Source organism: Natrix helvetica (assembly GCF_964273705.1).
Source record: "Natrix helvetica genome assembly, chromosome: 6".
Taxonomy (NCBI): Eukaryota; Metazoa; Chordata; class Lepidosauria; order Squamata; family Natricidae; genus Natrix; species Natrix helvetica.
Window position 1 is genome coordinate 36,541,714 of NC_138553.1, and position 27,533 is coordinate 36,569,246.

Genomic DNA, 27,533 nt, shown 5'->3' on the forward strand with positions numbered 1-27,533 from the left:
AATAAGCTTTAGAAATAACAAAAGTTTGTATTGTATTAAACAATCCTTACCAATTCTCATTTTGACTTTTGCCAGTAGTGCGATGTGTGGAAGGTATATGTTCATCATAGGCATTTTTATAGTTGTTAAAGTAGGATCTTGTCCATTTTGTTCAAGTGATTGCCCCAAAATAAACAGCTGTTGAAAATGTCAAACTTTGTAATAAAAGATATGCACATTATCAAAATATCCCAAGCGACAAACCATTTAGCTCCATAATAATTCATAATAGCCCAACAGTATGGGACATCAATTTACTAGGGAAAAAGAGAGAAGGGAATGGCTGGAAAATAAGAAATCACATAAATATATCTAAATGTCTAAATAAATCATTTCCCACTTCATACTTAAAAGCTTCATTGAATTGTCCATAAGAAAAGAAGAAAGTACTTTCCTTTAAAAAAATTAGAAAAAAAAATTCAGAATTTGACTTTGGCCATCTATTTCTTCTGAGCCCCAACATCAACACAATTTAAAATTTGTATTTTATATATAGATAATTGGAGGGGAAATAGTCTCAAAATTTCCTAATGAGGGCTTGTGCTTATTAAGCCCTGCTTGCTAATTGTTTAGAGAAAAAGAGAAGAAAATTTAACAGAGGTCTGTGGGAATGAAGAACATTCCATGATGTGGCATTGTATAAAGAGCTTAACTAATACTATTTTCAACTAAGTAAAACAAAGACTTGTAGTTAGTATTTGTGTACCTAATTCATAGATTTCAATTATATTCCAAAAATAATCCATTCATTGTAAATCAGTTTCAGTAAATAAAAAAATGGTTTTATTTTCTTCAGGTTGAACAACTGAATGTCAAATCAAGAACTAATGATAATAAGTAGAAGATCAGGATCATACCCACAAATCTGACATTAACTTTACCAATCTTTCTATCATTTTTGATCTATCCATATACAATACACTGCATTTACCACATACAAATGTGATAAAAGGAACATAATTTTTTTCTAAGAGTTTGAAACGCAATTTGTTCACAGAGCAGCATGCTCTAGTGTTGAAGATTCAAAAAATCAAACAGTAAAAGGTTCCTGCCACACGATCCATCTGAACTGCACCCACCCCTTGCATACTTGACCCAATTTCAAAAACAAAATTAAATGTGATCTGATTCCTGGCCTGGTTTTAGAAGTCCACCAATACATGACATTAATTTCATTTTGTATTTAACATTCAATTTTAAATTTAAAAATGTAGTAGCTGAGGATAAGGCTGATAAGGCTTTTCAATGAAGCTGAAAAACACTGAAAAACTATAGTAACATTCAATTATTAGTATATACTTACCTGTTTAATTACTAGTTCATGTGCCTGAACTAATACATTCAACTGGTCCGTTTTACATGATTCTGAATCATCTTCTGTTTCTGTTCTCATTATATCAGCTAGTAGAAGCATACTCTCTACTAATATTAAATTAGCTGGTGGAGAAATCAGTGTCGTTTCTTCAAGCAATTTGATTACATTCTGTGTGAAAGAAGATAGATAGATGACAGACAGACAGACCTACATTTTCAGCTCTCAAATTCTATTACCAAAGACATGTTTTCTAAATTTATTCTGTTTTCTATCACTACTCTTCTGCCAAGCAATAATCCTGTTTTATAGGTAAGTATACACAATTCTCGATTGCAGTATCTATAGAATATTCCCCCAACCCACTTAAGACTGTGCAGAGTTTTGAACATGACTCTTCTCAAAATTAGATTAAATTAACAGCATAGTTGGAACCACCTACTACACAAATCTAACAGCTAAGATATACCATATTTTTCGGAGTATAAGATGCACCTTTCCCGCCCCCCCAAAAAAGAGGGTAAAAATTTGGGTGCGTCTTATACACTGAATGTAGCCCCACCAACCCACCAGCCCCCATCCTTTGGCCTCTGCCTCTCAGCAATTTATCTCCTTGCAGCAAACAAGGGCTTGTGGAGGCTGCAATAGGTTAAAGCAATCCCTGCAGCCTGAAACAGCTAATGATCGAGAGAAATTGAAAGTGAAATGCTGTTTGCTCCAGAAGGCAAATTGCTGGGAGGCAGAGGCAGATGTTTTTTTCTTGTGCTAATCAGGCTGTGCTGCAAGGAGGTAAGTCTGTAACTATAAATGCCTATAGAACGTTCAAATTATTAGACTTATTTTTTAAAGACTGCTTTATTATTGTTCTACACAGCTTAACAAAATGAAGAAGCTTTTTAAAATAAATGCCACTACTATTGTATCTTCTTTTAAATAGCAGAGAATAACTATACTTCCAGAAAGCACATCAATTTTAACAGCATCTGTACAAGTATAGTCTGAAATGTAACATTACAAACAGTGTATATTGTCTATACTGTTCGCAATTTGTTGCAAGGAGGGAAATTGCTGGGAGGCAGAGGCAGATATTTTTCCCTTGTTTTCCTCCCCAAAAGCTAGGTCTGTCTTATACTTCGGAATGTCTTATACTCCAAAAAATATGGTAATCTCCTTTGATGAGGGAGTCACTCCATGAAAAAATTATGTGACTACCAAATGCCTGAAAATGTTATTTCTGCATTTTTTTATGAAATACTGAAACTGTTAGGCAGTAATAATTAATCTCAGGTTATTTTACTGTAAAATGCAAATTAAATTATAAATAGCATCAAAATTCATTTGTTTCATTAGAATGATACTGGGAAATAATTGATAATTCACTTTTGTGCTAAATACCTGTAAATGAAGCTTAATATCAGCCACTGGTAGTCTTTCTTGAAGGCCAAGTATAACGGCTTGCATGGTAATTTCAGCAAGAGTCTCAATATCATTGAATGCTTCCGCTTCCATTCGTACTTCATTAATCAGACTAGAACACTCTGTTAATTCATTTTCTTGAAGAAAAGTAAAATAATACCATCAAGAATAATTATGGTACAAAGTATCATTTTATAACACTTTATTATTGTAATTGATGTAAAAGATATTTGAGCACATCCAACATAGTTCTTAACATTATTTTATGAGAAATATTAACAAAAGTATATTGCTTTTATTATCTCAATACAACACATGTAGACCCTGCTTAACTATGGTAATTGGGATCAGAATGTCTATTGCTAAGTGATGCAGTAACGTGAATTGCCATGGGACATTAAATGAGAACCACATAATTGTGACTTCTGACTTCTTATAGGATTTCCCATCGATTTTGCTTATGGGAAGCCTGTACAGAAGGTAACAAATTGCAGAACCCTGCAAAGTTCAGAAACTGGACTGGTTTCTGAAAACTCAAATACCAATCACATGACTGTAAAATCACTGTGGTAGCTGTAACTTTGATGGAGCCATAAATACCATTTATTTAGTGCCACTCTAAGTGTGAATGGTTGCTGAACAAGTAGTTGTTAACTAAGGAATCACCTATAGAGATTTACAATGCTACTTGAATGCTCAAGAGGACTCAATGTCTAATTATGATAATTCAAAGGGGTTTATAGTGCTAGCAAGATGCAATGAAAAGCAGCTTCTACAAAAAAGTATTTCTAGACAAAGAAGTAATCATGGGAAATATGCATAAATATATAAATGTTTCTGAAGAGGTAACATAGATAGCTTTCAAAATTAAATTTTGTTTATGCATTTATCTGACTTTATATACTATTGACTACTGATTACCTTTCATTATTTCAATGCCTCTTGCCTGTGCTATAATTGCAATCACTAATGCCAAACGACATTTTAGCCATATGTGTATATTCAAATGTTCTCGTGCTGTTACATTGTGAATTAGATTGGAATCCTCAGCAGAAATCCTTCCATCATATCCCTGATCAAAAGGGGGAAATGAACTGATTACTAGGTTTAATGTTCAATTGTTCTATAATTGATTAATGCATTTTAACATATAGAATGTCTCTTATATGTCATGTTTACTAAAATGTTCTGTTAAGTGTAAAATATATAGCTTTCATTGTGCCACATGGAACAAAGTAAATCTATCTGTATTAAAGTAAAAATCCATAAAATAACAATAGAATATTCTTAAAGTATTTCAATATTTATTATAGTGACCCATAATGCTCTCAGCACTATCCTCCTTCAATTTAATAAAATGCGAATACTGAAATATACCTTATCTGTTTTCTCTGCATCTTTCTGAGAATTAGATGGATCTGTGAAAACTTCTGCATCTTGAAGTAGTTTTATTATAGAAAAAAACAGTGCAGCACTGTAACCAAAAAACACAATGATGATAGATAGATAGATAGATAGATAGAGAGAGAGAGAGAGAGAGAGAGAGAGAGAGAGAGACAGACAGACAGACAGACAGACAGACAGACAGACAGACAGACAGACATAGAGATAACGTTAATAGTCACATGGGATTTTAATAGAATCACAGAGGGGAAGGGACCTTAAAGGTCTTCCAGTTCAACCCTCTGTCCAAGGCAAGGGACCTTATTGCATTGAACAGCCAATTGTTTATATCAGAGTGTTAACCTCAGCAATGTTAAAAGGTGTATGGATTTACTTAAACTCCATACACCTTAAATTTGCTGAGCTTGAGAAACATACTAGAGAGTCAGAATGAAGTTGTTAGGAATTTAAAATTCAATACATACATAGACATGATAACCCTACATACTGCTTTTTACAACAATCAAGATATGAATAGCTGTTGCCATTCCAAACAGCTCAGGAAAATGTGTTTCCTGCCAGTCACCAAATGTTAATTCACTTATCAATGAATGCTTTTCCAATTTTCTAATGTTTTAAATGAAGTGAAAAAAGTATCAGTTAGGATAATCATCCATGAAGCACTTCCTTCAGCAATTGTTAGTTTTATTCCAGTAGAAAAATGGATTTATCAAGGTAATTTTTTTAATTCACCTGAAAGATGTTTGAAGTCTCTGTTGAGCAATAGCTGCAAGCTGAAGTTTAGCTTCAATGACAGTTTCCAGTTCTACAGCTGAACACTTATATATCAGTGCACCATACTTACTTTGTATGGTTTCAAGAATTAAATTAATCCTTTCTTCAGCTTCTCCCAATAAAATTCCCTAAAATAATCAAAACTATATCACTGATCAATTAATAAAAATTAAAAAATTAAAAACTATTTCAATATGAGCAAACACCATTAAGAAACAAGATAATTACATTTATTTATTTAATTTATTTAATTAAATTTTTAAACCGCGCCCTTTCCTAAACAGGACTCGGGGCGGTGTACAGTCATGTTAAAACAGTATAGTACAAAATATAGATATACATTCAATATACAAATATACAAATAGGTACGCGGAGGAGGTAGGATGTAGACTGTACAATATATAAAATAAAATACAAATAAACATTAAAATACCCTTTAAAAACTGCCCAATAAGATGTTTGCCAGGAGGTAAATGGGATTATGAATCGGTTAAGCCAGCTAACTGGAACAGGTGGGTCTTAAGCTTCTGTCGGAAGGAGCGGAGGTCTGTGGTAGTTCTAATATCGGGGGGGAGGTCATTCCAGAGGGTTGGGCCCATCACAGAGAAGGCTCTGTTCCTGGGCACCGCCCGTTGACACTGCTTAGTGGACGGCACCCGGAGGAGTCCCTCCCTGTGAGAGCGGATTGGTCGCAGGGATGTATGAGGTGAGATGCGATCCCGCAGGTAACTAGGTCCCGTGCCATGGAGCGCTTTGAAGATAGTAACCAACACCTTGAAACACACCCGAAAAACCACAGGCAGCCAGTGCAGCTCGCGCAGGAGTGGTGTTATATGGGAGTATCTTGTCCCTCCCATGATGGCCCGCGCGGCCGCATTCTGAACTAGCTGTAGTCTTCGGGTGCATCTCAAGGGGAGCCCCATGTAGAGAGCATTGCAGTAGTCCAGGCGAGACGTCACCAGCGCATGAGTGACCGTGCGTAAGGCGTCCCGATCCAATAGGGGGCGCAATTGGCGCACCAGGCGAACCTGGTGGAACGCCCCCCTTGCCACGGCTGCCACATGGTCATCCATCGACAGCCGGGCATCAAGGAGGACGCCCAAATTGCGCGCCCGTTCCACAGGGGGCAGTTGTTCGCCCCCTATGGCCAGCGATGGAATCCACTGGTTGAACCGGGGTGCCGGAAGCCACAGCCACTCAGTCTTGGAGGGGTTGAGTCTGAGTCTGTTGTCCCCCATCCAGACCCGAACGGCTTCCAAGCACCGGGACATCATTTCGACGGCCTCGTTGGGGTGGTTTGGGGTGGAAATGTACAGCTGTGTGTCATCAGCGTACAGATGGTATCCAACCCCAAAACCACGGATGATCTCACCCAGCGGCTTCATGTATGTGTTGAACAGGAGGGGCGAGAGGACCGACCCCTGCGGCACCCCACAGGTGAGTGACCTCAGGGTCGACCTCTGCTCCCCTGCCAACACACATTGCGTCCGGTCGGAGAGGTAGGAGCAGAACCACCGCAAAACGGTGCCCCCTACTCCCAACCCCTCCAGCCGGCGCAATAGGATACCATGGTCGATGGTATCGAAGGCCGCTGATAGATCTAATAGGACCAGGATAGAGGAACAACCCCTATCTCTGGCCCTCCAGAGATCATCCACCAACGCGACCAAGGCCGTCTCCTGTGACCCGGCCGGAAGCCGGACTGGCGCGGGTCTAGATAGTCGGCCTCTTCCAGGTGACGTGGGAACTGTTGTGCCACCACACTCTCTACAACCTTCGCTAAAAAGGGAAGGTTGGAGACGGGACGATAATTAGCTAGCTCCACCGGGTCCAGGGAAAGCCTCTTGAGTAGGGGCCTCACCACCGCCTCTTTCAAGGCGACCGGCAAGGACCCCTCCTCCAGTGAAGCGTTCACAAGACCCAGGAGCCAGCCTCGTGTGACCTCCCAGGATGCCAGTACAAGCCAAGAGGGACACGGGTCCAATAAACATGTAGTGGCTCGCAGTCGCCCACGTAACCTGTCCAAATCCTCAGGGGCAACAGAGTCAAACTCCTCCCAGCGTGGTGCCTCAAGACTTGCTTCCGACGTCTCCCCTGGGCCACTGACGGGGGCCCATCCACTCCGGATCTGAGCGATTTTATCCTGCAGATATTCCCCAAACTCCTCTGCTCTACCCTGTAAAGGGGCTTCCCGCGGCCTCTGTGATAGGAGGGAGCGGGTCACCCGAAACAGGGCGGCAGGGCGGTTATCTGCGGATGCAATAAGAGCGGCACAGTGTCTACGTTTGGCCGCTCTCAGTGCCACAAGGTAGGTCCGTAAATAGGATGAATTAAGCAGATTTAAATATTATAGACTGACATGTTTGAATTTAAATTCCTTATATTAATGCATATTTGTTGACATTGTATTTGTGAATATTGAGGCATTCAGTGTTATTAATATCCAAATATATTACTAGTTTCACAACTAGTTCTTCAAATACATACATACAAAACAAATAATTCTATGCCATATCAAACATGCAACTATAAGTGGCTAACAGGGATATATATATATTACAATAATTAGGGTTTACAACCATGAACTTAAGAAGTAATTTAAATACCCACATTTAATATTTTCTACCCAATAAACACAGACCAAGGTAATTTCCTCAAACTGTTAATATATCTAAGAAATGGTGATGAAATCTTTATCTTCTATCTACATCTTCTTTCATATTATATTATATTATATTGTATTGTATTGTATTATTATATTATATTATATTATACTATTATATTATATTATATTATATTATATTTATTATAGTATTGTATTGTATTATATTATTATATTTTATTAATTATATTGTATTGTATTGTATTATATTGTATTGTAATATTATTATATTATATTATTATTATATTATTATATTGTATTATAATATTATTATATTATATTGTATTATAATTTTTATATTTATTTGTTATATTTATATAAAAATGATGTATGTATGTATGTATTTTCCAGCATAACTCTGGAACGCCTTGGGCAATTCCAACCAAACTTGGTACACAGATGACTTACCCTCTGGAGACAAATACAGTGGAGGCAAGACACCCCTAACACCCCTCAGGGTGTAATGGCTTCTACTGTACTGTTGTAAAATGGCTTCTATTGTACAGCGCTGTGGAGTTGCCATGGTAACAGCTTCACAGTACTCCACAAGGGGGCTCCCTCCGATAAGGGAGAAAATCTAACATTAGAAATAACTCTGGAAAGCCTGGGAATTTAAGGAGAGCGAGTGTAGAGTCCTAGAGAAGCAATTGTTTGTGATGTCATGGGAGGGGGAAGGGAGCCTGATTAGGCCGGTACAGCAGTAGGCCTATGAAGGGAGCCCGATTAGGCCAGTACAGGATTAGGCCAGTACAGAGGACTTTGACTGAGCGTGCATGGCCTAAGCAGATCGCCTGCCCCCACCTCACTGCAGCGGCCCAATCTCGCAGGAAACAGCTTCAGCCTGTGTTCCAAGGATCATCCTTCACCCCGACTCAAGCCTAGGTTTCTCACACACACTAGGCCTATGAAGCAAAGGGAGCATGATTAGACCAGTATAGAGGCCTTTGATTGACCATACTCCCTCACACAGTATGCCTATGAAACAAAGGGAGCCTGATTAGGCCAGTACAGAGGTCTTTGATTAAGCACACCACGGCCTAAGCGGATTGCCCACCCCCAACTCACCGCAGGGGCCCAATCGCACAGGAAACAGCTTTACCCTATGTTCCAAGGATCATCCTTCGCTCCAACTCAGGCATAGGCCTCCCTCACACAATAGTCCTATGAAGTGAAGGGAGCCTGATTAGGCCAGTACAGAGGCCTTTGATTGAGCCTCCACCTCACAGCTTCGGCCCATGTTCCAAGGATTGTCCTTTGCCCATAATCATCATGCGAAGGACAGACCACCCCAACCAAGGCGAAACAGGTATGGAGGCCACAGAGGAGACCCAGCCTATTTCAGCAGGGGTGGAGGCAGCGTAGCATGGCCCTGCTGAGTGATTTATGTTCCAATCCAAGACCCAGTTTAAGAAAATGGTAGAGGTGGTAGTAGCAGAGGTAGGGGGTGGCGCATTTTCCCATCATTACGCTAAACCCTAGCCACTCTAAAGAACAGCTCTGGCTGCGTTTTTATACCCAGCGAACCAGATAATTCAGGAACAGTGACGCTCTTTGTCATCTATCACCATGGCGGGTGAGAAGGGGTGAAAAATAAAATTTCTAATAAAGTTTTAAATTTCTAAACGGATGTAATTACTTCATAATTTTAACAAAACAATTTTGTTTTTTCCTTATGCTTACTTTATTGTATTCTATAATGGATTTCATTGCTGCACCAATGCCTCCAAGGATCATAGATAGGGCAGGAAAGAGGAGCGCATGGAAGGGGGAAGGGATGATGGGCATGGGAGTATGGGGGAAGAAGGCCCCTGTCAGACAAATGGCTTTCTGTCAGACAAACACTTCAACGCCAGGTCATCAGCTAGTTTATATATAAACCTGTTCTTTTGTAGGTTAGGGTCCTGGGTGTTGATTTAATTTGTCAACCACAGCATTCGAATGCAACTTTTCAATACTTTTCAGTAAAACTGATCCAATAAAATCTTTTAAGAGTTTTGTGAAAATTGAATCTGTTTATTGTGCTGTATGAGTAAGACTTTAGGAAAATGAATATTAAAATAAAAGTAGGTTTCACTGTCCACCCTTCTTAGATATTTGCCTGCCAAAAAGAATGAATAATTGGTCATTTCCACCAAAGAAAGTATTACACATCAATTTGTTTACCATCTCAGCTTTCCTATCCTATACTCATGTCTTTGTTTTTTCAAATGTTTAAACATTCAATTGCTTCTGGCTCTTTGTGATCCAAGAGTCGTCATTTCGGTAAGTCCACATATATTTTGGTATGTTATATTAAATTATATATGTTAATATTTAATGTTTAACTATATTAAAATCTAAGGATAGATTTTTATTTATTTTTCACATGTTTGAACTGCCCACTTCCCTCACCCTTGTTGAATGATGTTTGGAAATCAATGTATATTATATTCACCACATTACCATGGTCAACTAAAGTGGTCACCCATTTTCAAATCTGTCCTTTCTTTTGCCATCTTATTCCACCATACTATGTTTGTTTCAACTCTGTTCAGTTTTTAAGTTACTCTGCTTACGGATTGGTCGATAGTCTAATAGCCGTTGTGTATTTTTCTCCAATTTTTCATTAGATTAGAAAAAAATAAAAAGACCAGGATTGTTTAGCATGATTTATTTTTTATAGAACCTTGCTGGCTCCTGCCAAGTAGAATATTCTTTAAATGCTAAAACATGACTGTTCAATAATCATATTCAAAGTTTGTATTAACATCAGACTGGCCTAACTGTAGTTACTCGGTCCTTTTGATTATTTTCAAGATACAACAAACCTCCATAGGGATTCCTCCTCCATTTCCTATACATATCTCTTTTAATTCTTCAGTTGAAAGCCCCTTAGTTTCTTAAAATGTCTTGTCCCTATTTTTTAATCATACAAATCTGCTTCCATCACCTTACTTTTCAGGAATTTCCAATCTTGCTGTGTTCCCTTTGACCCTAGAATTTTTGCTCATGGGACCTTATCTAGTATTTCTCTAAGTTGCTGATTTTTTCTAAAGTCTAATGTACATGTATAATGATATTTCAATTTCTAGATCTGAATTAGCTTGAAACTCAAGATGACATGGTCATTTCTTCACAGAGTTATCACTGTTTTTAACTCTTCAGCTCTCTCTCTATTAAATCTAAGAAGGGTAATCCTCTTTCAGTGTTCTGGAAAATGAAATAATCAGCAAGATCGTTGAGAGAAATTTGGGGATTTTACAATCTTGGCCAAGTTGATTTTTCAATAAAGTTAAGGTAGTTGAAATCTCCCACTATTTCAATGTCTGTCCTCCCTGAAGAGTCAATAATTTGGTTTAGGATAACATTTATTCCAATCTTCAGCCTAGTTCATCAGCTTGTATCATACTTCACAACAATATCTTTGTTGTTTCCTATTTCTTGTATTCTTACTCATCTATTCTTCATAGAACCTTGTGCTCAAATTCCTGGACCTCAATACAAAAAATACAAAAGTGTATTTTCTTGTATGGAAATCATTTAGTTTATATAAAATAAATTGCTTTCCAAAAATAAAAAAAATGTTATTAAGGTTGACTGTGGGTGTTCATTTAATATATACTTATAATTACCTTCAGAATAGAAGTATTTAATATGTCTTTGTTCCTTTCAAGTTCTACAATCAAGACAGATTCTCGTTTTCCACTTGTATATGCTGGAGGTAATATATAACCTTTGTAAAAATAACATACATGATCAATTCCAATGAAAGCACTCAAAACAATGTAACTCTTAAAATAGTGAAAAAGTGATTACAAATGAATTATTTCTCTGGTACTCTCAAGTATATTTACTATTCTCATGTATAATGCATAACACATGTGTAGGAAGTTATCACCCAGCCCTCTCCCAGAAAAATGAAATATCCTAGGAAATATTGATAAGGCAGAATATTATATTTTCCTGGATGTGAAAAAGGGAGAAACACATTTTAAACACAAAGTGAATTCCTGCAGCTTCCTGCCCATCCCCACTTTATCAATGGGCCATTAAGAAGGCCAAGCTAGTCCACTTTACATAATAAAGAGTTCAGCTCCAGGGGGATGGGTGTAGAGTTCTGGCAGTGACAATGAAGGCATGATAATATAAGCCTTTACTCAACTGACCACATGGCATCTGAACTCAATCAAACCTGAATTCAAAACAGCCTAGAGGGTTGCCCCTGCATGGGCCCATGTGAGTCTGGCAACCAATCAGAATACATTTCTTACACAGGAACAGGAAACAGATAGGTGGGGCAGAACAGATTATAAAAATCCCTGCAAGCCCTTCTTCAGTCCTTCTCTTCCCTTCTCTTCTTCTCCACCAACATTGAAGCATGTGATCACCTTTTCTGTTCAGGGCTCAAGCCATGTGGTCCTGTCCACCATTAAACCATCTTTCCAAGCAGCCTCCATGTCTCCAGTGTCTTTTTCCCCACTTGGAGCCGAACCCAGAAGGACATTTCTTCCTACACATGTGCAAGGATGCAAGGGAGTGTGTGAGAGGCACCATGGGTGAGGGTGTGCAAGAGATGGGATGCAGGTCAGGGAGGGTGTACAAGGGTGCAAGGGGCTGCATGACAGGCATGGCGAGGATGGAATCCTCTTTGGATTGCTGAAAAGACTACATTGTAAACAGGAACTATATAGGGGCATCCCATCCTTACCCCTCTGTTGAGAGACAGCTTGTCAATTTTAACATAGTCTCCCTAACTCCTTTTTCGAACCAATGAAATGAAAAACCAATATCCAGAATGTGACCTTGGAGTGGCCCTTTTCTTTCAAGAGCAAAATAATTATTTAATTCTGTCCTGATGCATTGATTATCCTATGTTGTGCCATGCATTTGTGTAGTAGCTGTTTTATTTCCCCAAAATTGAAAAGCCTCTCTCTCAATAGAGGGGGAGGAATAGGACATTACTTAGCTCGTGTTTACAATTCAGTCCTTTCAGCAGCCCCAAGACTCATTTGCACTCTGATTCATGTGGCCCTGAGGACACAGATTAACCTCCAGGAGGTCTCAGATGTTAATGACTGGCTGATTGCAAACAGTATAAATCCTTTCCATTCCCCATCAATTAGTTAGAACCTGCAGGAAGTTATCACCTAGCCCTCTCCCAGAAAAATGAAATATCCTAGGAAATATTGAAAAGGCAGAATATTATAATTCCCTGGATGTGAAAAGGAAGAAACATGTTTTAAATTGAGAGTAGCTCACTGCAGCTTCCTGCCCATCCCCCTTTGTCAATGGGCCATTTACATAATAAAGAGTTCTCCCCTTCAGCTCCAGGGGGGTGGGATTAAGGCATGATCAGCCTTTACTCACCACATGGCATCTGAGTACTCAACCAAACCTGGATTCAAAACACTAGAGAGTTGCCCCTGCATGGCCCCCATGGGAGTCTGACAACCAATTAGAAGACAAGATCAAGATCAAAGGCCAGAGAGGGTATAAAACCAGGGACTCAGCATTTCAGTCTTCACTTCTTTTCTTCTCCACCAACATTGAAGCATGTGATCACCTTTTCTGTTCAGGACTCAAGCCATGTGATCCTGTCCACCATTAAAACCATCTTTCCCAGCAGCCTCCATGTCTCCAGTGTCTTTTTCCCCACTTGGAACCGAACCCAGAAGGACATTTCTTTCAACAAACCGAAAAAGCTTCTTAGATGAAAAGTGAAACATTTTTTTAAAAAAATCAAGATGGTACAGTTGGTGTTTGGGGAGGGGAGGAGCACCTTTTGGGATATGTTAAGCAAGCACAACCTTTTTCAAAATATTTTAAGCTTCATATATCATATAGTTAAAATAAAACTTTTAGTTTATCTTATCAATACCTTTCATGAGTGCTTCAGCATTTCTTCCTGACTTTCTTAAAGTTTCAGAGTCAGTAGAATATGCTGTCCTCGTTACTTTTTCAGGAATACAATATAATGTTGCAGATAAACTAATAATAAAATGCATTTTAGCTAATATAAAATTATCCATGATTTTTGGTTCGCATGCTGCAGTCCATGTTGAGTGTATAGGCCTGTTAAATACGTCTTCCAATACCTTGTAAATAAAAAAAAAAATTTTTAAGACAAATAATTTTCTTTTAAAGAATATGCAAATAATATTTATTTTTAAGTAAAAGAAAATACCTTTCTTTGAGGCCAAATTAAAATCTAGCAAAGACATATGGAATGAAACATTTCATGCAATTTCCATCTTCCTTACATATTTATTTTCTCCATTTAAAATATGCCCTTATATGAATTCAACCAAACTCATTTATGCTGAAGCATCACAAATGTAACCATTTGTATGTGTACTGATTTAAAATAATGTCAAGATTATGAATTACAAGGAATCTTATAGGCCATCTGCCCCAACCTTTTTTAGTGAAGGAATTCACTAAACACATGTTAGGTGGTTTTGCAGCCCATTTTAAAACCTCTAACAATATGTCATTGCTTAAAAACTTTGATTGTCAATAAATTCTGTCTAAATATTCCTTCTTTTCAAATTTCAGTATATTGATCTTTGTCCTGCTTTCAGTTTCTACAAAGAACAGCCCATCTCCTTTTTTAAAAAGATATTTATGGCAATTATTCAATCTTCTGTTATGCAAGCTAATATGCCCAACTCAAGCATGTCTGTTAAAACTCTACCCCATGAGCTGCATTTGTTGCCAGTTTACTTCTGAATCCAATTCAGGATGCTGGTTTTAACTTTTAAAGCCCTTCACAATAGGGAGCAAGGTTAAGAAACCGTCTCTGCCTAAATACATCTACTTGTTCCATCAGGTCCTGCAGAAGAGATATTCTGCAAGGGTCATCTGCAAGAGATACATCTGGGGAGACCTGAGAGTCTTTTCTGGCATAACAGCTGCCCAAACTAAGACTGGCACCATCCTTGTCAACCTTCCAAAACTGTCTCAAGATATGATTACGTCAATAGGCTTGGAAATCTTAAAGGTAATGATGGACTAGTGAGGTTGCTGCCTTGTCTTTGACATCAAATCCTCTCAACTACTCTGTTAATAGTAAATATTGATGATTTTTTTAAAAAATTGTAAAATGTTTTTAATATTGCTTACTTTATGGCTTCTTTTTTTTATTGTATGCCACCCAAAATCTTTTTTTATGAGATAGGTGGCAATATGAATATGATGAATGTGAGAGTGAGATAGAATGAAGAAGAGAATTAATTATTCATATCAGAATTATAGAATTATTAGTAGAGAATTAATTATTCGTATCAGAATCATAGAATTATTCATATCAGAATAATCCTAGATCTTTCTAACGCTCATTGTCACTAAGCCAGTGATGGCTAATCTTTTTCTAAACACCTGCGTAGTGTGAGCGACCGCCACGCATGCGCAAGCAACCCCCCACCGCGCATGTGCAAGCAACCCCCACACACGGGGAGGGGGATATTGCCTTCTCCAGGCTCCAGAGGCTTATCACAAGTTTGAAAATGAACTTCCGGTTGACACGTTGGGCCTGTTTTTTGCCCTCTCTAGGCTCTGGAGGCTTTTCTGAAGCCTGGGGAGGGCGAAAGACGGCCAAACGGGCAAACCGGAAATTTGGGAACAAATTTCCAGTTGGCTCATTGGGCCTGTTTTTCACCCTCTCTAAGCTCTAGAGGCTTTCCTAAAGGCTGGGGAGGGCTAAAACGGCCTCCCCCGGCCATCCAAAAAGCCGAAAATCAACTGGCCACCACACACATGCCAAGCTGAGGGCTGCCGTGCCGGCAAATAGGGCTCCGCATGCCACTTGTGACATGTGTGCCATAGGTTCACCATCATGGCACTAAGCTATCTTATAGCTATGCACTTGATTTCTCTTACCCAGATGCGAAATCTAACACAGCTGGACATTTTCCTGTTGGATTCAAGTCTGATGAGGTAAATTTGAATTGTAACTTTTGTCTCTTCAGTATTACCCCATTTCCCTAGCTGATATGATCTGCAATTTGACGAGTAAACCATTCCATATTCTAAGTAATTTATAAAAATTGTAATAGCTGTAGGCACATGTAGCTCTGTGAAAGTCCAATTTATACTTTCCATTTGGATTATGTGAAAGAGTTAAACATACATTTTATGTGTGGTTGTTCAAATAGTTCCAAATTACTATTTAACAATTTTTCATATGCCTATCAACAGTAGGTACCATTTATGATGTATTAAATTTCTAGATATTTAATTGTATACAGGCAGTTGTTAAAAAGGAGTTACAATTTCTCAGCTGAAATTATACTGAACTTATTTAATTGCCAGAAATTGCATTTTAGCTCAAAACACTAACATGTGAGATACATCTTGTGAAATAGCAGATTATTCATGTAAAATAATGCATGGGTTATCTCAAATACATCTGCAATAATGCAATGTTTCTTATTTTACAATTTATAATAGAGAGATTTTGAGTTATAAGTTGCTGGTAGCATGAAATGAAACACATATGACAGAATTAGTATGAGTTCGCTGCAGAAACAATAAGTCTATTTGGACAAGATAAAGACAATGTCACTCTCAGCATTAATCTCTATCTTACTGATGTCAATCTGCAGCATTATAGAAAATATCATTTCTGTTTTGAGGAAGGTCTTCAGTTGTGAGAAGGACTAGATTCTATGGGGGAAGAAGTAGATTTAGATGTTTAGATGTAAATTAGAGCTGATATTATATTTTGAGGAAATCCAAACTGGTTAACATTTATATCACATTCTCAGACTAAGAATATGGTCTCCTCTTAGAACATGTAAATTAGGTGTTTCAGCTTTTCAAAATAGTTCGGACAAGAAATCAAAACTATGAGTACTAACATTACCTTTATTGTAAGGTTAGAGTAACAAAAACCTGCAAAACCGAAAGCACTTCTCCCTTCCTCTGCCTTTACTTTCCCAAGAACTAGGAAGGGTCCTTCTAAGACTCTTTCCACCTCTCATTCCTTTCATGGGCTAAAATATATCTGTCTGACTATCGTCTTGGCTTCTCCTTTTTCTGTCTCTCAAGTCTATTCTCACAGTCCATTGAAGCTATAATACTTTCTTACCTGTACATTTCCACTTGTCAAGAGGCTTTGTGATGAATCAAAAGATGGACAGATCTAAATTTAGTAAAGAATAATAATATAAGATAATTACTATATAATTATACAGTAGGAAAAATGGAAAATTGAAGTAATAACACTGACAAAAATAGCTTTAACCAGTTCAAATTCATAAAATAAATAAATATACTCTTCTGTAGCTATATTGTTTCTTTTTACTATGTGAGGGCTTTAAATTTTCAAATGATTATTTTATGATAAATAGTAGGTTGCTTGTGATCTCAAAAAGAGAAGAAAACAATCTTTTATTTCATTAAAAATGAAAGATAAAAAAATAAGCCAAGTGCTATAAACCCTTCAGAGGCAAACTATCCCAGCAATTAAATGCAAGGGAGTCTATTTTCTGGATTTTAGGCTAAGGAAAGAAAATAAATATCTTTACCCAAACTTTTGTAGCACGTTTGTATACGGAAGGCAATCTCCAAGGAATTTTATCACCACGATTAATAATACAGATTTCATGAAAGGCATCAGAGAAAAATCCTAAATCTGTAAGGACTTTTATCTAAGAATAAAAATAATAACTAATTAACATTCATGAACTGTATATGTATGTTTGCAACACTAGAAGCTATTTCTTAAACTACAGAAACTTCCCTGAGCATAGAGAGCCAATAATACTGTGTAATTAATTTTCTTAGCTGTGGAATTGGTCTTAAAATAATTATTGGTAGTTCAGTTTCTTCTCATAGATAATTTCCAAAAGAAATCATGATAGAATAGAACAAATTGTAACAAGTATTTCAATGAGCCATAGTGGCACAGTGGTTAGAATGCAGTATTGCATGGTAATTCTGCCCACAGCCAGGAATTTGATCCTAGCCAGCTGAAGGTTAACTGAGCCTTCCATCCTTCAGGGCTCAGTAAAATGGGGGTCCAGATGATTGGAGACAATATGGTGACATTTGTAAACTGTTCAGAGAGTGCTATATAAAGCACTGTGGAGTGGTATATAAGTCTAAGTTTTAGTGCTAATGCTAGTGATATTATCATGCTATGTTATTATTCTCAGGTTATTAAAGAACTGTGAAAAGCTATCCCCTATTACTATCATTCAAAGCAAAATTTTACATGTTTGGTTATGTATTATGCAATGGCATAAAACTGTTTGCTGGAGAACAGCACCAACACTATAAATAAGTCCCTGCAATCCCCTACAATTTAAAATGTGATGATTATTCAGATTTCATATGGATGAGTTCCACTCCGAAAACAAGGTGTAAATTTTAGTTTTATCTTGTAGCTCTGACAATATCCTACAACTTCACTATAAATTTTGTCAAAACTCATGTAATTTCTGTATTATAAAATAAATAATATAGGAGTATGCACATAAAAGGAAAATATTTTCTTGCCATAGCCAGATAGCAGCTTATCAACAGCAAAACATATATTTTCTAGTTTACTTCTATAAATAACTGCTCTAGCCCAGGAAAGATTCAGCACAGTTTATGAACAGCAACAATAGCAAAGAATATATTTTTCTGGCTATCAGCTTGTAGTCTTTTCTCTTACTAATGCATGAATGCACAGTGTACAATTCCATATTGGTTATCTGCCAGCAACACTCCAGAAACAAGCTAAAATAATAGAGTCTGAAAATTCATGCGGAAGGTACAGACTAAAATTCAACAAATAAACAAAGCAATATAATCCTTCCATTTAGTCTGTACAAAACAATTAAAAAAACCATCTAGATAAAATAGAATAACAGAATTGGAAGGGACCCTGGAGGTCTTCTAGTCCAACCCCCTGCTCAAGCGGGAAACCCTATACTAGCTGTCAGTTTTCCCAGGAATGAGTATCCCAGCAAATTCACCCCAAGATCAAGACCATGCAATGCTCAGAAAAATTGCAAAAATCCAAAGTTACATTTCAGACTCTACAGGCCTAAGTTAGCATATTAATCTTAAAGTTCATGACAGTAAAATTATAAAAATATTGAACAAATATGGTTTATTTGGTAGGGTTGCTAGGAGAAAGCCTCTTCTCTCTGAAAAGAACATGGCAAAAGGCTTGGGTTTGCAAAGTTAAATCTGAGCAAATCACAACGTTCTGGAACAATCCTTTGGACAGATAAGACCAAAATGGAGATGTTTGGCCATAATGCATAGTTTGGTTTGGCAAAACCCATGCATAGCATATCAACAAAAATCTTATACCAACTGTCAAGCACAGTGGTGGACGCATGATGATTTGGACTTGTTCTGCAGGCCCAGAACTTGGGCATTTTGCAAGCATTCAGTCTACCATGAACTCCTCTGTATATTAAAGTATTCTTCAATCAAATGTGAGGCCATTTGTACAGCGGCTAAAGTTTGACTGACATTGGATCAAGCAACAGGACAATGATCCCAAGCACACCAGTAAATTTACCACAAAATGGCTCAAAAAAGAAAGGAACAAGGTTTTGCAATGGCCAAAGTCCAAGCTGCAACCCCATTGAAATGCTGTGCAGGATCTCAAGAGAGCTGTGCATAAACAAATGTCCACAAACCTCAATGAACTGAAGCAATGTTGTAAAGAAGAATGGGCCAAAATTCCTCCACAATGATGAGAGAGGCTAATAAAGTCTTACAGTAAATGATTACTTCAGGTTATTGCTGCTAAAGATGGTTCTACAAGCTATTGAACCATAAGGTGTACTATTTTTTTCACATATGGCTTCTCCATTTTGCCTTTCTTTTTGTAAAATAAATGACGACATGGTATAAAATGCCCTGTGTTGTTATTCATCTGAGGTTGTATTTACCTACTTTTAATTTACTGCTAAGGACCAGATTATTTTTACTATGTCCTGATACATAAAACGATAGAACTCAAACAGGGTGTACTTTCTTTTTCACATGATTGTATATTTATGTAAACATGTATTTGTAAATACAGAAATAGGTCAAAGTGAAGTAACAGGATAAGTAGGAGAGTTTGAGTATCTGTTCCTGAAATGCAGCAATGTAGTTCTCACAGGAAATCATCAGATCCAAAAGTTTAATGAAAATCCTAAGAATTGTTTTGTTAATCACTCACTGAATATAGAAGTTTGTATTGAAACTCTTCAAAAAAGGAAAAATTAAAATTAAACAGTATTTAAAAAGAATATATAACATGGGGATTGCTTGACTTTAGCAACCTGTTTTCTATTTTGAACACTGAATGGCTGCATGAAATGGCAGAATAACCTAGTTGCATTAAATTATTTTTAATAAAATAATTTTTGGTACATTTACCTTTAAAATCCTTCCTTCAATACACTTAATTTCATTCCGGCAAATTTCTGACACAAAGTACTGATATAATGTGAACAATGGCAAAATCTGCAAAGTAAAAAATAAAAAAAGAGGACAACTCTATAAATATTTATTTACATGTACATGTAATTTTCTTCAACTTTTGTGGCACAGTTCAAAACAATATGCAATCCAAAACATGAATAATGGACCTGTGCAGATTGTTCAGCAAGGCATTTTGCTACTGTGCAAAGCTCATCAGAATTTTTAAAGATGTAGAGAAGATACCTCAATTGAAATAATATTTAATGCAATAATTCCAGTACAGTGGCTTGGTGGTAAGAAAAAATGCTTTATATGCAGCAAACCTGCTGTTGTAAGTCAAAGCTGCCAAAAATTTAGAATGAGGCTTTGGCATAAGGCAGCTTTCTATGTTACTGAACATAGCCCTAATAACTTCTACATTATTTCTATTTTAGAATTAAAGTAAAACTAAAATTAGAAAGCTAATTTAGTAAATTTTAAGTTAAGCAATAGGAAGTAATATTTCCATGAAGTATCTTCATATCTCCTCCTCCTCTTTTTAATTTCCCAGTGTAGCCTACAATTCTGGTATTTTGTCTTGCCCCCAAACTTAACAGGTCTAACCCTGCTTAGCCTCCCAACCCAGATAGATCAATTTGCTGAGACTATGTACAAATAGGGGAATGGGTAGGAAAGTCAGTTTAAGAACATATTAGACAAAATGTATTCTTATATGACACATTTTATGAAGTGTATGATTTATGTTTATACATGCAACTTTATTTGTAAATGTGTTTAGCAAGTGTGCTTGTTCTAAGCAAGCAACTATAGGATCAGTTATATAACTAAAAAGATGCATAACTGTATGTATTGACTGCTTGGTCCCATGTAGTTAAGAGTGAAAAAAAACAACATTAATTAATATTATAAATTATACCTCTAACAAGGAGAAATAATTACTATATCCATTATAATACTTACTATTAGATTTTGCCGTCTGCAATGCAATTCATGCAGAACAAATGTGAGATTTGCAATAACTGTTGCAATGTCAGCTCTATAGTAATCAACAAATAAATCAATGCCAGGAATTAATATGTCTGTTTCGTATTGTGCAAAGTCACAATCAGCTTTAGGATGTGGTAGTGAGGCTCCAAACAAAGACTGAAACACAGAATAATAACAACATTCAAGCTCCATACAGGTATAAGCATATTTAATTAATTTCTAATGTTTCAAACTCCTAAGATGAAACCAAATATAATACTCAACCTACAATAAACAGGACCAAGGCACTTTGCAAGATTGCTTTACTTTCCAAATATAAACTAAATATGAGATGAAAGAGGTTTTTAGTTTAGTTTATTAACTAAATATGAGATGAAAGAGGTTTTTAAACAGTAATCAGTTAAAACAACTATTTAGTTTAAAACATATATTAAATTTCTACCAGGGTGCTTCAAATCATTTGAAAGAAGTGTTTTGCAAAGTGCATTTCTCTGCCACTCACACCACCTTCACACCACACCAATCTTGCAATGGACTGAAAAGTATATACTACACTAGCAAAATACTGAGCAAGTATTCTGCATTATTTGTTTTGAAAATACTAATGTTGGTGGAATTATAAAGCATTCTACATTTCTTTCTTCTCTAATAGGTACTACTGGCTGTTTCCTTCAACTGGCTTATCTCCTGATTTTGCATGTATAAATGAAAGCATATTTCTTAAGACATATTTGCATAAGTATTATGATAACCATTTTATCTCTAATATAGCTCCATAATGATTACAAATTGTTATCAAAATATTCTCCAAATTTTCCATAATATATAAATAAGTAAATAAGTAAACAATCAAACAAACAAATTATGTGGGTTTACAATAAAAACACCAATCATCTATATGCATACACATTCACTATATCACAGCATAATTTTCTATTTGCAATTCAATAACAAAAGTTTATCTACAGATTACTATATAATCAGTTATATAACTAAAAAGATCCATAACTGTATGTATTGACTGCTTGGTCCCATGTAGTTAAGAGTGAAAAAAAACATGTTAATTAATATTATAAATTATACCTCTAACAAGTATAAATAATTACTATATCCATTATAATACTTACTATTAGATTTTGCCGTCTGCAATGCAATTCATGCAGAATAAATGTGAGATTTGCAATAACTGTTGCAATATCAGCAAAACCATCTATATGCATACACATTCACTATATCACAGCATAATTTTCTATTTGCAATTCAATAACAAAAGTTTATCTACAGATTACTATATAATCAGTTATATAACTAAAAAGATCCATAACTGTATGTATTGACTGCTTGGTCCCATGTAGTTAAGAGTGAAAAAAAACATGTTAATTAATATTATAAATTATACCTCTAACAAGTATAAATAATTACTATATCCATTATAATACTTACTATTAGATTTTGCCGTCTGCAATGCAATTCATGCAGAATAAATGTGAGATTTGCAATAACTGTTGCAATATCAGCAAAACCATCTATATGCATACACATTCATTATATCAGAGCATAATTTTCTATTTGCAATTCAATAACAAAAGTTTATCTACAGATTACTATATAATGTCTAATTTTAATACATATATTAATTACCTTGAAGAGGATAGCAGATAAAATGCAGGTTTTGGTTCTTAGCTTAATATTATACTGTAATGAATGCCTAAATGCAAAAACCAAGCAATATAGTTAAGCAGTGAAGTTTGGGCCTGATTTACAATACCAAAATAAATTTTTGAGCTTTCAAATAAAGATATTTTTGTCACAGATTCCATCAGACATTGATGTATAAAATTAGTCAGTATGTTGGATTCATATACAGTGCCGTAATTGCTGCCAAAGATACTTCAACAAAGTACTGCATGAAGGGTTTGAATATTTATGCCAATGTGGTATTTCAGGTTTTTTTTCTTTTTAACAAATTTACAGACATTTCTAAAATTCTGTGTTCACTTTGTCATTATGGGAAACTGAATGTAGATTATTGAGGAAAAAAATGAATTTCAACAACTGTAGAATCAGGCCGTATCAAAACAGAATTGACAAAAGTGAAGGGGGTCTGAATACTTTCTGAATGCACTGTAATTTCTATTAATTAAGATATCTGAATACAATGTACAGAAATGCTAAGGGATTGCAACTTACTGCAACGGTAATTGCAACATGTAACAACTACAAATTGGAGAAAAATGGAAATGAACACTGCCCTTATAGTGGCAATGACTAACCAAGTAAATTCTGCAGGGACTCCTTTACCTTTTTAAATAATTTTGAATGGTCAGCATGTAAACAAGAACTATATGTTTATCACATTTATTTTATTTAATGGTTCTGAGGACTTCAGCTATATCTGAAGTCTGTTTCAACTTACCAGTTATGTTCCAAATTTATTATTTATAGTTCCAAACTTATTATATTTCTTTGTAATGGAAATCCAAGATGTAAATTTAACATGTAAAAATTTTATGTTATTCTGCCTACCACGTATTTGTATAAAATCATGTAACGCTGCAAAGATACAATAGGAATATAACATGAAATAGATTGTAAGATAATTTTTTTAGTTGGAACAGAGAAAGCCCTGTGTTCATAATAAACGCAATATGTATGAATCATTGGTCTGAATTTCTATGAAATTAAATCATTAAGTTAAAAAATTGAATTGTAGATTAGCAAATAGAAAAAAATACTCACTGAGCTATTTTAGCTGCTAAATTGGCTCCTTGTAGGCAACCCCAAATTCCGGCCCGAGAAATAAATTTCTCAGAGTAAACTGGAGATGTTTTTGACAAGTTACCAATGGTTTTCTCTGATGAGTCATCTAATTCTTGCCACTGATGAAGTGCATTATCCATTTTGAGAGCTGCATCAAGGCCCTGACACCAGCATTTGAAAGCAATTCTGAGATACATTAGAACTTACATTACTGATATTCAAATGGAAGGTAAAAAGATAATATTTTATTTTGCATATGTCTATAGTTAAATGCAATGAATTAGAAAATGATAGAAAGCAAATAAAGTACACATAGTCCTTTATATCGTTGTAAAATTGTGGCCTGGAATCTCAGTGATGAGTGAAGTTGTTGTTAAATGTGATGCCCACATGACTGCTTCACTCAAGGGCTGTGCTCCTGGCTCTCCAGTAGCGTTTGTTAAGCAGCCATGAGGGTCATTAAATTGAGAGAGCAAAAGATCTACCAATTGAAGAAAGGCAGGAAGCTCCTTTCTGTGCATGAAAGGGAACTCCTGTGCACAGCTGTAGAAACAAAGCTTGGATCTTAAGATCCCTGCTTCATTTCTCCAGTGCAGTGCAGGAGTTCCCTTCTGCAAATGAAGGAGAGGTGAACTCCTGCCCTCAGATGCAGAAACTAAGTGGGGATCCCAAAGATCCAAACTTCATTTCTGCAGCTCAGTGAAGTATGTCAGTCCCTGACCCCAAGTGAATGGAGAGTCTAGGACAGTGATAGCAAACATTTTTTACCTCGGTTGCCGTGACACCCCCCCCCCAACTGCCCAGAGCATGCATTCATGGCTTTCTTGGAGGCCAGGAAGGGTGAAAATGGCCTCCCCTGACCCCCCCATATGGCCTCCAGAGGCCAGAAACAGCCCATTTTCCAATTTCCGGTGAGCCCAGGAGGTCCATTTTTTACCCTCCCCAGGCTCCAGAGGCTTTCTAGGAGCCTGGGGAGCGCGAAAAACAGCCCAACAGGCAAACCGGAAGTTCAGGAACGGACTTCCAGGTTGCCCATTGGGCCGATTTTCTCCTTCTGGAGGCTTCCTGAAGCCTCTGGAGGGCGAAAAACAGTCCAACGGGCAAACTGGAAGTCTGTTCCTGATCTTCCGGTTTGTGCGTTGGGCGGTTTTTCGCCCTCCAGAGGCTTCAGGGAAGCCTCTTGAGCATGAAAAACTGCCCCCCCAAAAGCTGAAAATCAGCTGCCAGTGCATGCATGTGCACTGGAGTTGACAGGGCAATGCCTCGCCTGCCCTCAGAAATTGCTCCGCGTGCCACCTATGGCACGCATGCCATAGGTTCACTATCATGGGTCTAGGATAACTCGCTGCCACCAGCTTGCCATGGCTAGCTCACTGCCACCAGCTTGCCACCGCCAACTTGCCTCTGACAACTCACCGCCATGAAATTGCTGCACAATTCCACACAGCCAACCACCATGGGGACAACTCACTGCAGGCGAGGTGGGCAGGCAGGTGAGGGGACAGAGCACAGAGCATATCAGGGAAAGCAGTGGATTTTTTCCATTTTCACACCTCTTGTTGTTACACAGACCTAAAGCTGATGCCACCACAGTGCCAAGTGCGAAGATACAACTGTTGATGTTGCCATCATGTCAGGTCCAGAATCACAGCTACTGATGCTGTCACCACACCAGGCATGGAGTTGCTGGTGATGTTGCCACCGTGCTGGCCATGGAGCCATTGCTGCTGCCGCTACGACATTGAGTACATAGCTGCTGTTTCTGCCAGCATGCCAGGTGAGGAGCCTGGCAAGACAGCAGCAGCAACTCCAATATGGTGGCAGTGGTGGGGTAAACCCCCAGCCATCACCACTCCTCACCATCTGCATCTACGCGCTCTGCACTCTTCCCACCTACTCGATGACCCACCTGCCTCTCCCTCTAGCCACTTGTGGCAAGTTGTCCTCGCAGCAAGTTGTCCCCACAGTGAGTTGTCCATGTGGATTTGTCCTGCAGCAAGTTGAAAGAGGTGAGTTGGCAGTGGCAAGCTGGAGCAGCAAGCTGATGATGGTAAGTCATCTCATTCCATGCATGGAGGGAAGGAGATATCATTTAGCAGTAACAATTTGCACCTTTCCCTGCCAGCTTTCCTACTGACTTTCTTTGGAAGCTGGCAGAGAAGACTGCAAATGATCATCACATGATCATGGGGCACTTGGCAACCAGTTGTAAACAAGCAGTTTTTTTAAAAAATAGGTCATCGATTTCTTGCAACAACTACTGAAGGACCAGGCCATTAACAAGCCACAATACTACTGCCTTTTACCCTGGGGAAGCCACTCCATGCATACATGGACTCCCTAAAATCCACAAAGAGGGAAAGCCACTCAGATCAATTGTCAGCGACATCAACTTGATCACCTACAACTTTACGAATCATCTAATCACTTTATTAGCTCCTCTCATAGCCAACACTACCCATCATATCAATGACACACAGGACTTTGTCAATAAGGTTTGGAAACTAAAACTGGGTGTGGATGAGACTATGGTTTCTTATGATGTGACTTCACTCTTCACCTGCATTCCAACAATCGAAGCTGTCATAGTAATGAAGAAACAACTGCTATAAGACAGCACATTAGGTGTAAGAAGTAATGTCATCCCAGACCACATATGTTCCATGCTGGATTTCTACAGATAAAAGCACGACTACATCATGGGGTCATTTGTGTGGTCCATTGCAGCTAATTTCTACATAGAAGAAGTAGATACCAAACCCTTAAGCTCTTTTACAGGAATTCTATCCATTCATGGTATACGTATATGGAAGATACTTGGATTAAGATTAAAGCACAGGAAAGGGAAGCCTTCACCATCAACTCTGGGTTCAAGTACTGGAAAATGTTGAGGAAAATAGTCTGATTTTCCTGGACTGTGAAATACATTTTAGGGGGAGCAGAAGCCTCAACATTAAAATATATAGAATATTCCCACAGAGATCAGTGTTTTGACTATTTTGATTCTCATCACTCACTGGAGCACAAAATAGGAGTGATCAGAACTCTATATCACCAGGCTGAAGGTTTGCCTGCCAGAAAAAAAGGAAAAGAAGAAGAACTAAAATACACAAAGGAAGCCCTCAGAACTTGTGGCTATCCCAACTAGGCCCAGAAAAATATCCAGCAGGAGCTCCTCCATAATAGACAACGAGGAAAACAACAAATGAAACAAAGTTGTCATTCCATAAATTGCAGAAATATTTGAAAATCTCAGGGAGGATTTTCAACCAATATAACATGCAGGCACACTTTAAACCCATGAATACACTAAGGTAGAAGCTTGTCCACCCCAAAGATAAAACACCCAGAAACAAACTGAGCAATGTGATATATGCAATACAAATCAGTGAGACATGTGCAGAACTGTGCGTTGGAGAAACAAAATAACCACTTCACAAATGGATGAGAAGCAAAAGATTTTTTTAACAAAAACTAAGGTCGCCTTTTGAAAAGCACCTTTGGGACAATCATGACCGGGATAACTGAGAATGTCCATAGAGATCTGCAGGAAAACAACCAAGATCAGAGAGCACCAAGGACCCCACAGTTCAATCCTGAGCTACAAATATTCTCTTCTATGGGTATAGTCCAACTAGTTAACTAGTTAGGGAAAAAGGCACAAACAAAAATCAGATAAGGAGAGTAGAAAATTAGTAGTAATGTTTTTTATTTTATTTTTGTAATTTCACTCCTTCAAAGGAATGAACAAAACAGAATGGAAGAAAAGGCAAAGAGGGATTT

General features: G+C 37.4%; 1 protein-coding gene across 1 annotated transcript in view; it reads right to left on the bottom strand.

Moving 5' to 3' along the window:
* The window catches only part of CFAP54 (cilia and flagella associated protein 54), a gene marked incomplete at its 5' end in the record, with an annotated part of 151,092 nt that overhangs the window by 30,297 nt on the left and 93,262 nt on the right, over positions 1 to 27,533 (bottom strand). Inside the window, 14 exons of the mRNA XM_081958765.1 lie at positions 51 to 177; positions 1,343 to 1,522; positions 2,747 to 2,904; positions 3,689 to 3,839; positions 4,145 to 4,241; positions 4,904 to 5,073; positions 11,219 to 11,319; positions 13,465 to 13,681; positions 16,675 to 16,728; positions 17,114 to 17,236; positions 19,959 to 20,045; positions 20,964 to 21,146; positions 22,632 to 22,698; positions 23,730 to 23,936. Of these exons, the coding sequence (XP_081814891.1) occupies positions 51 to 177; positions 1,343 to 1,522; positions 2,747 to 2,904; positions 3,689 to 3,839; positions 4,145 to 4,241; positions 4,904 to 5,073; positions 11,219 to 11,319; positions 13,465 to 13,681; positions 16,675 to 16,728; positions 17,114 to 17,236; positions 19,959 to 20,045; positions 20,964 to 21,146; positions 22,632 to 22,698; positions 23,730 to 23,936 (1,922 nt within the window). The remainder of the gene's footprint in view (positions 1 to 50; positions 178 to 1,342; positions 1,523 to 2,746; positions 2,905 to 3,688; positions 3,840 to 4,144; positions 4,242 to 4,903; positions 5,074 to 11,218; positions 11,320 to 13,464; positions 13,682 to 16,674; positions 16,729 to 17,113; positions 17,237 to 19,958; positions 20,046 to 20,963; positions 21,147 to 22,631; positions 22,699 to 23,729; positions 23,937 to 27,533) is intronic.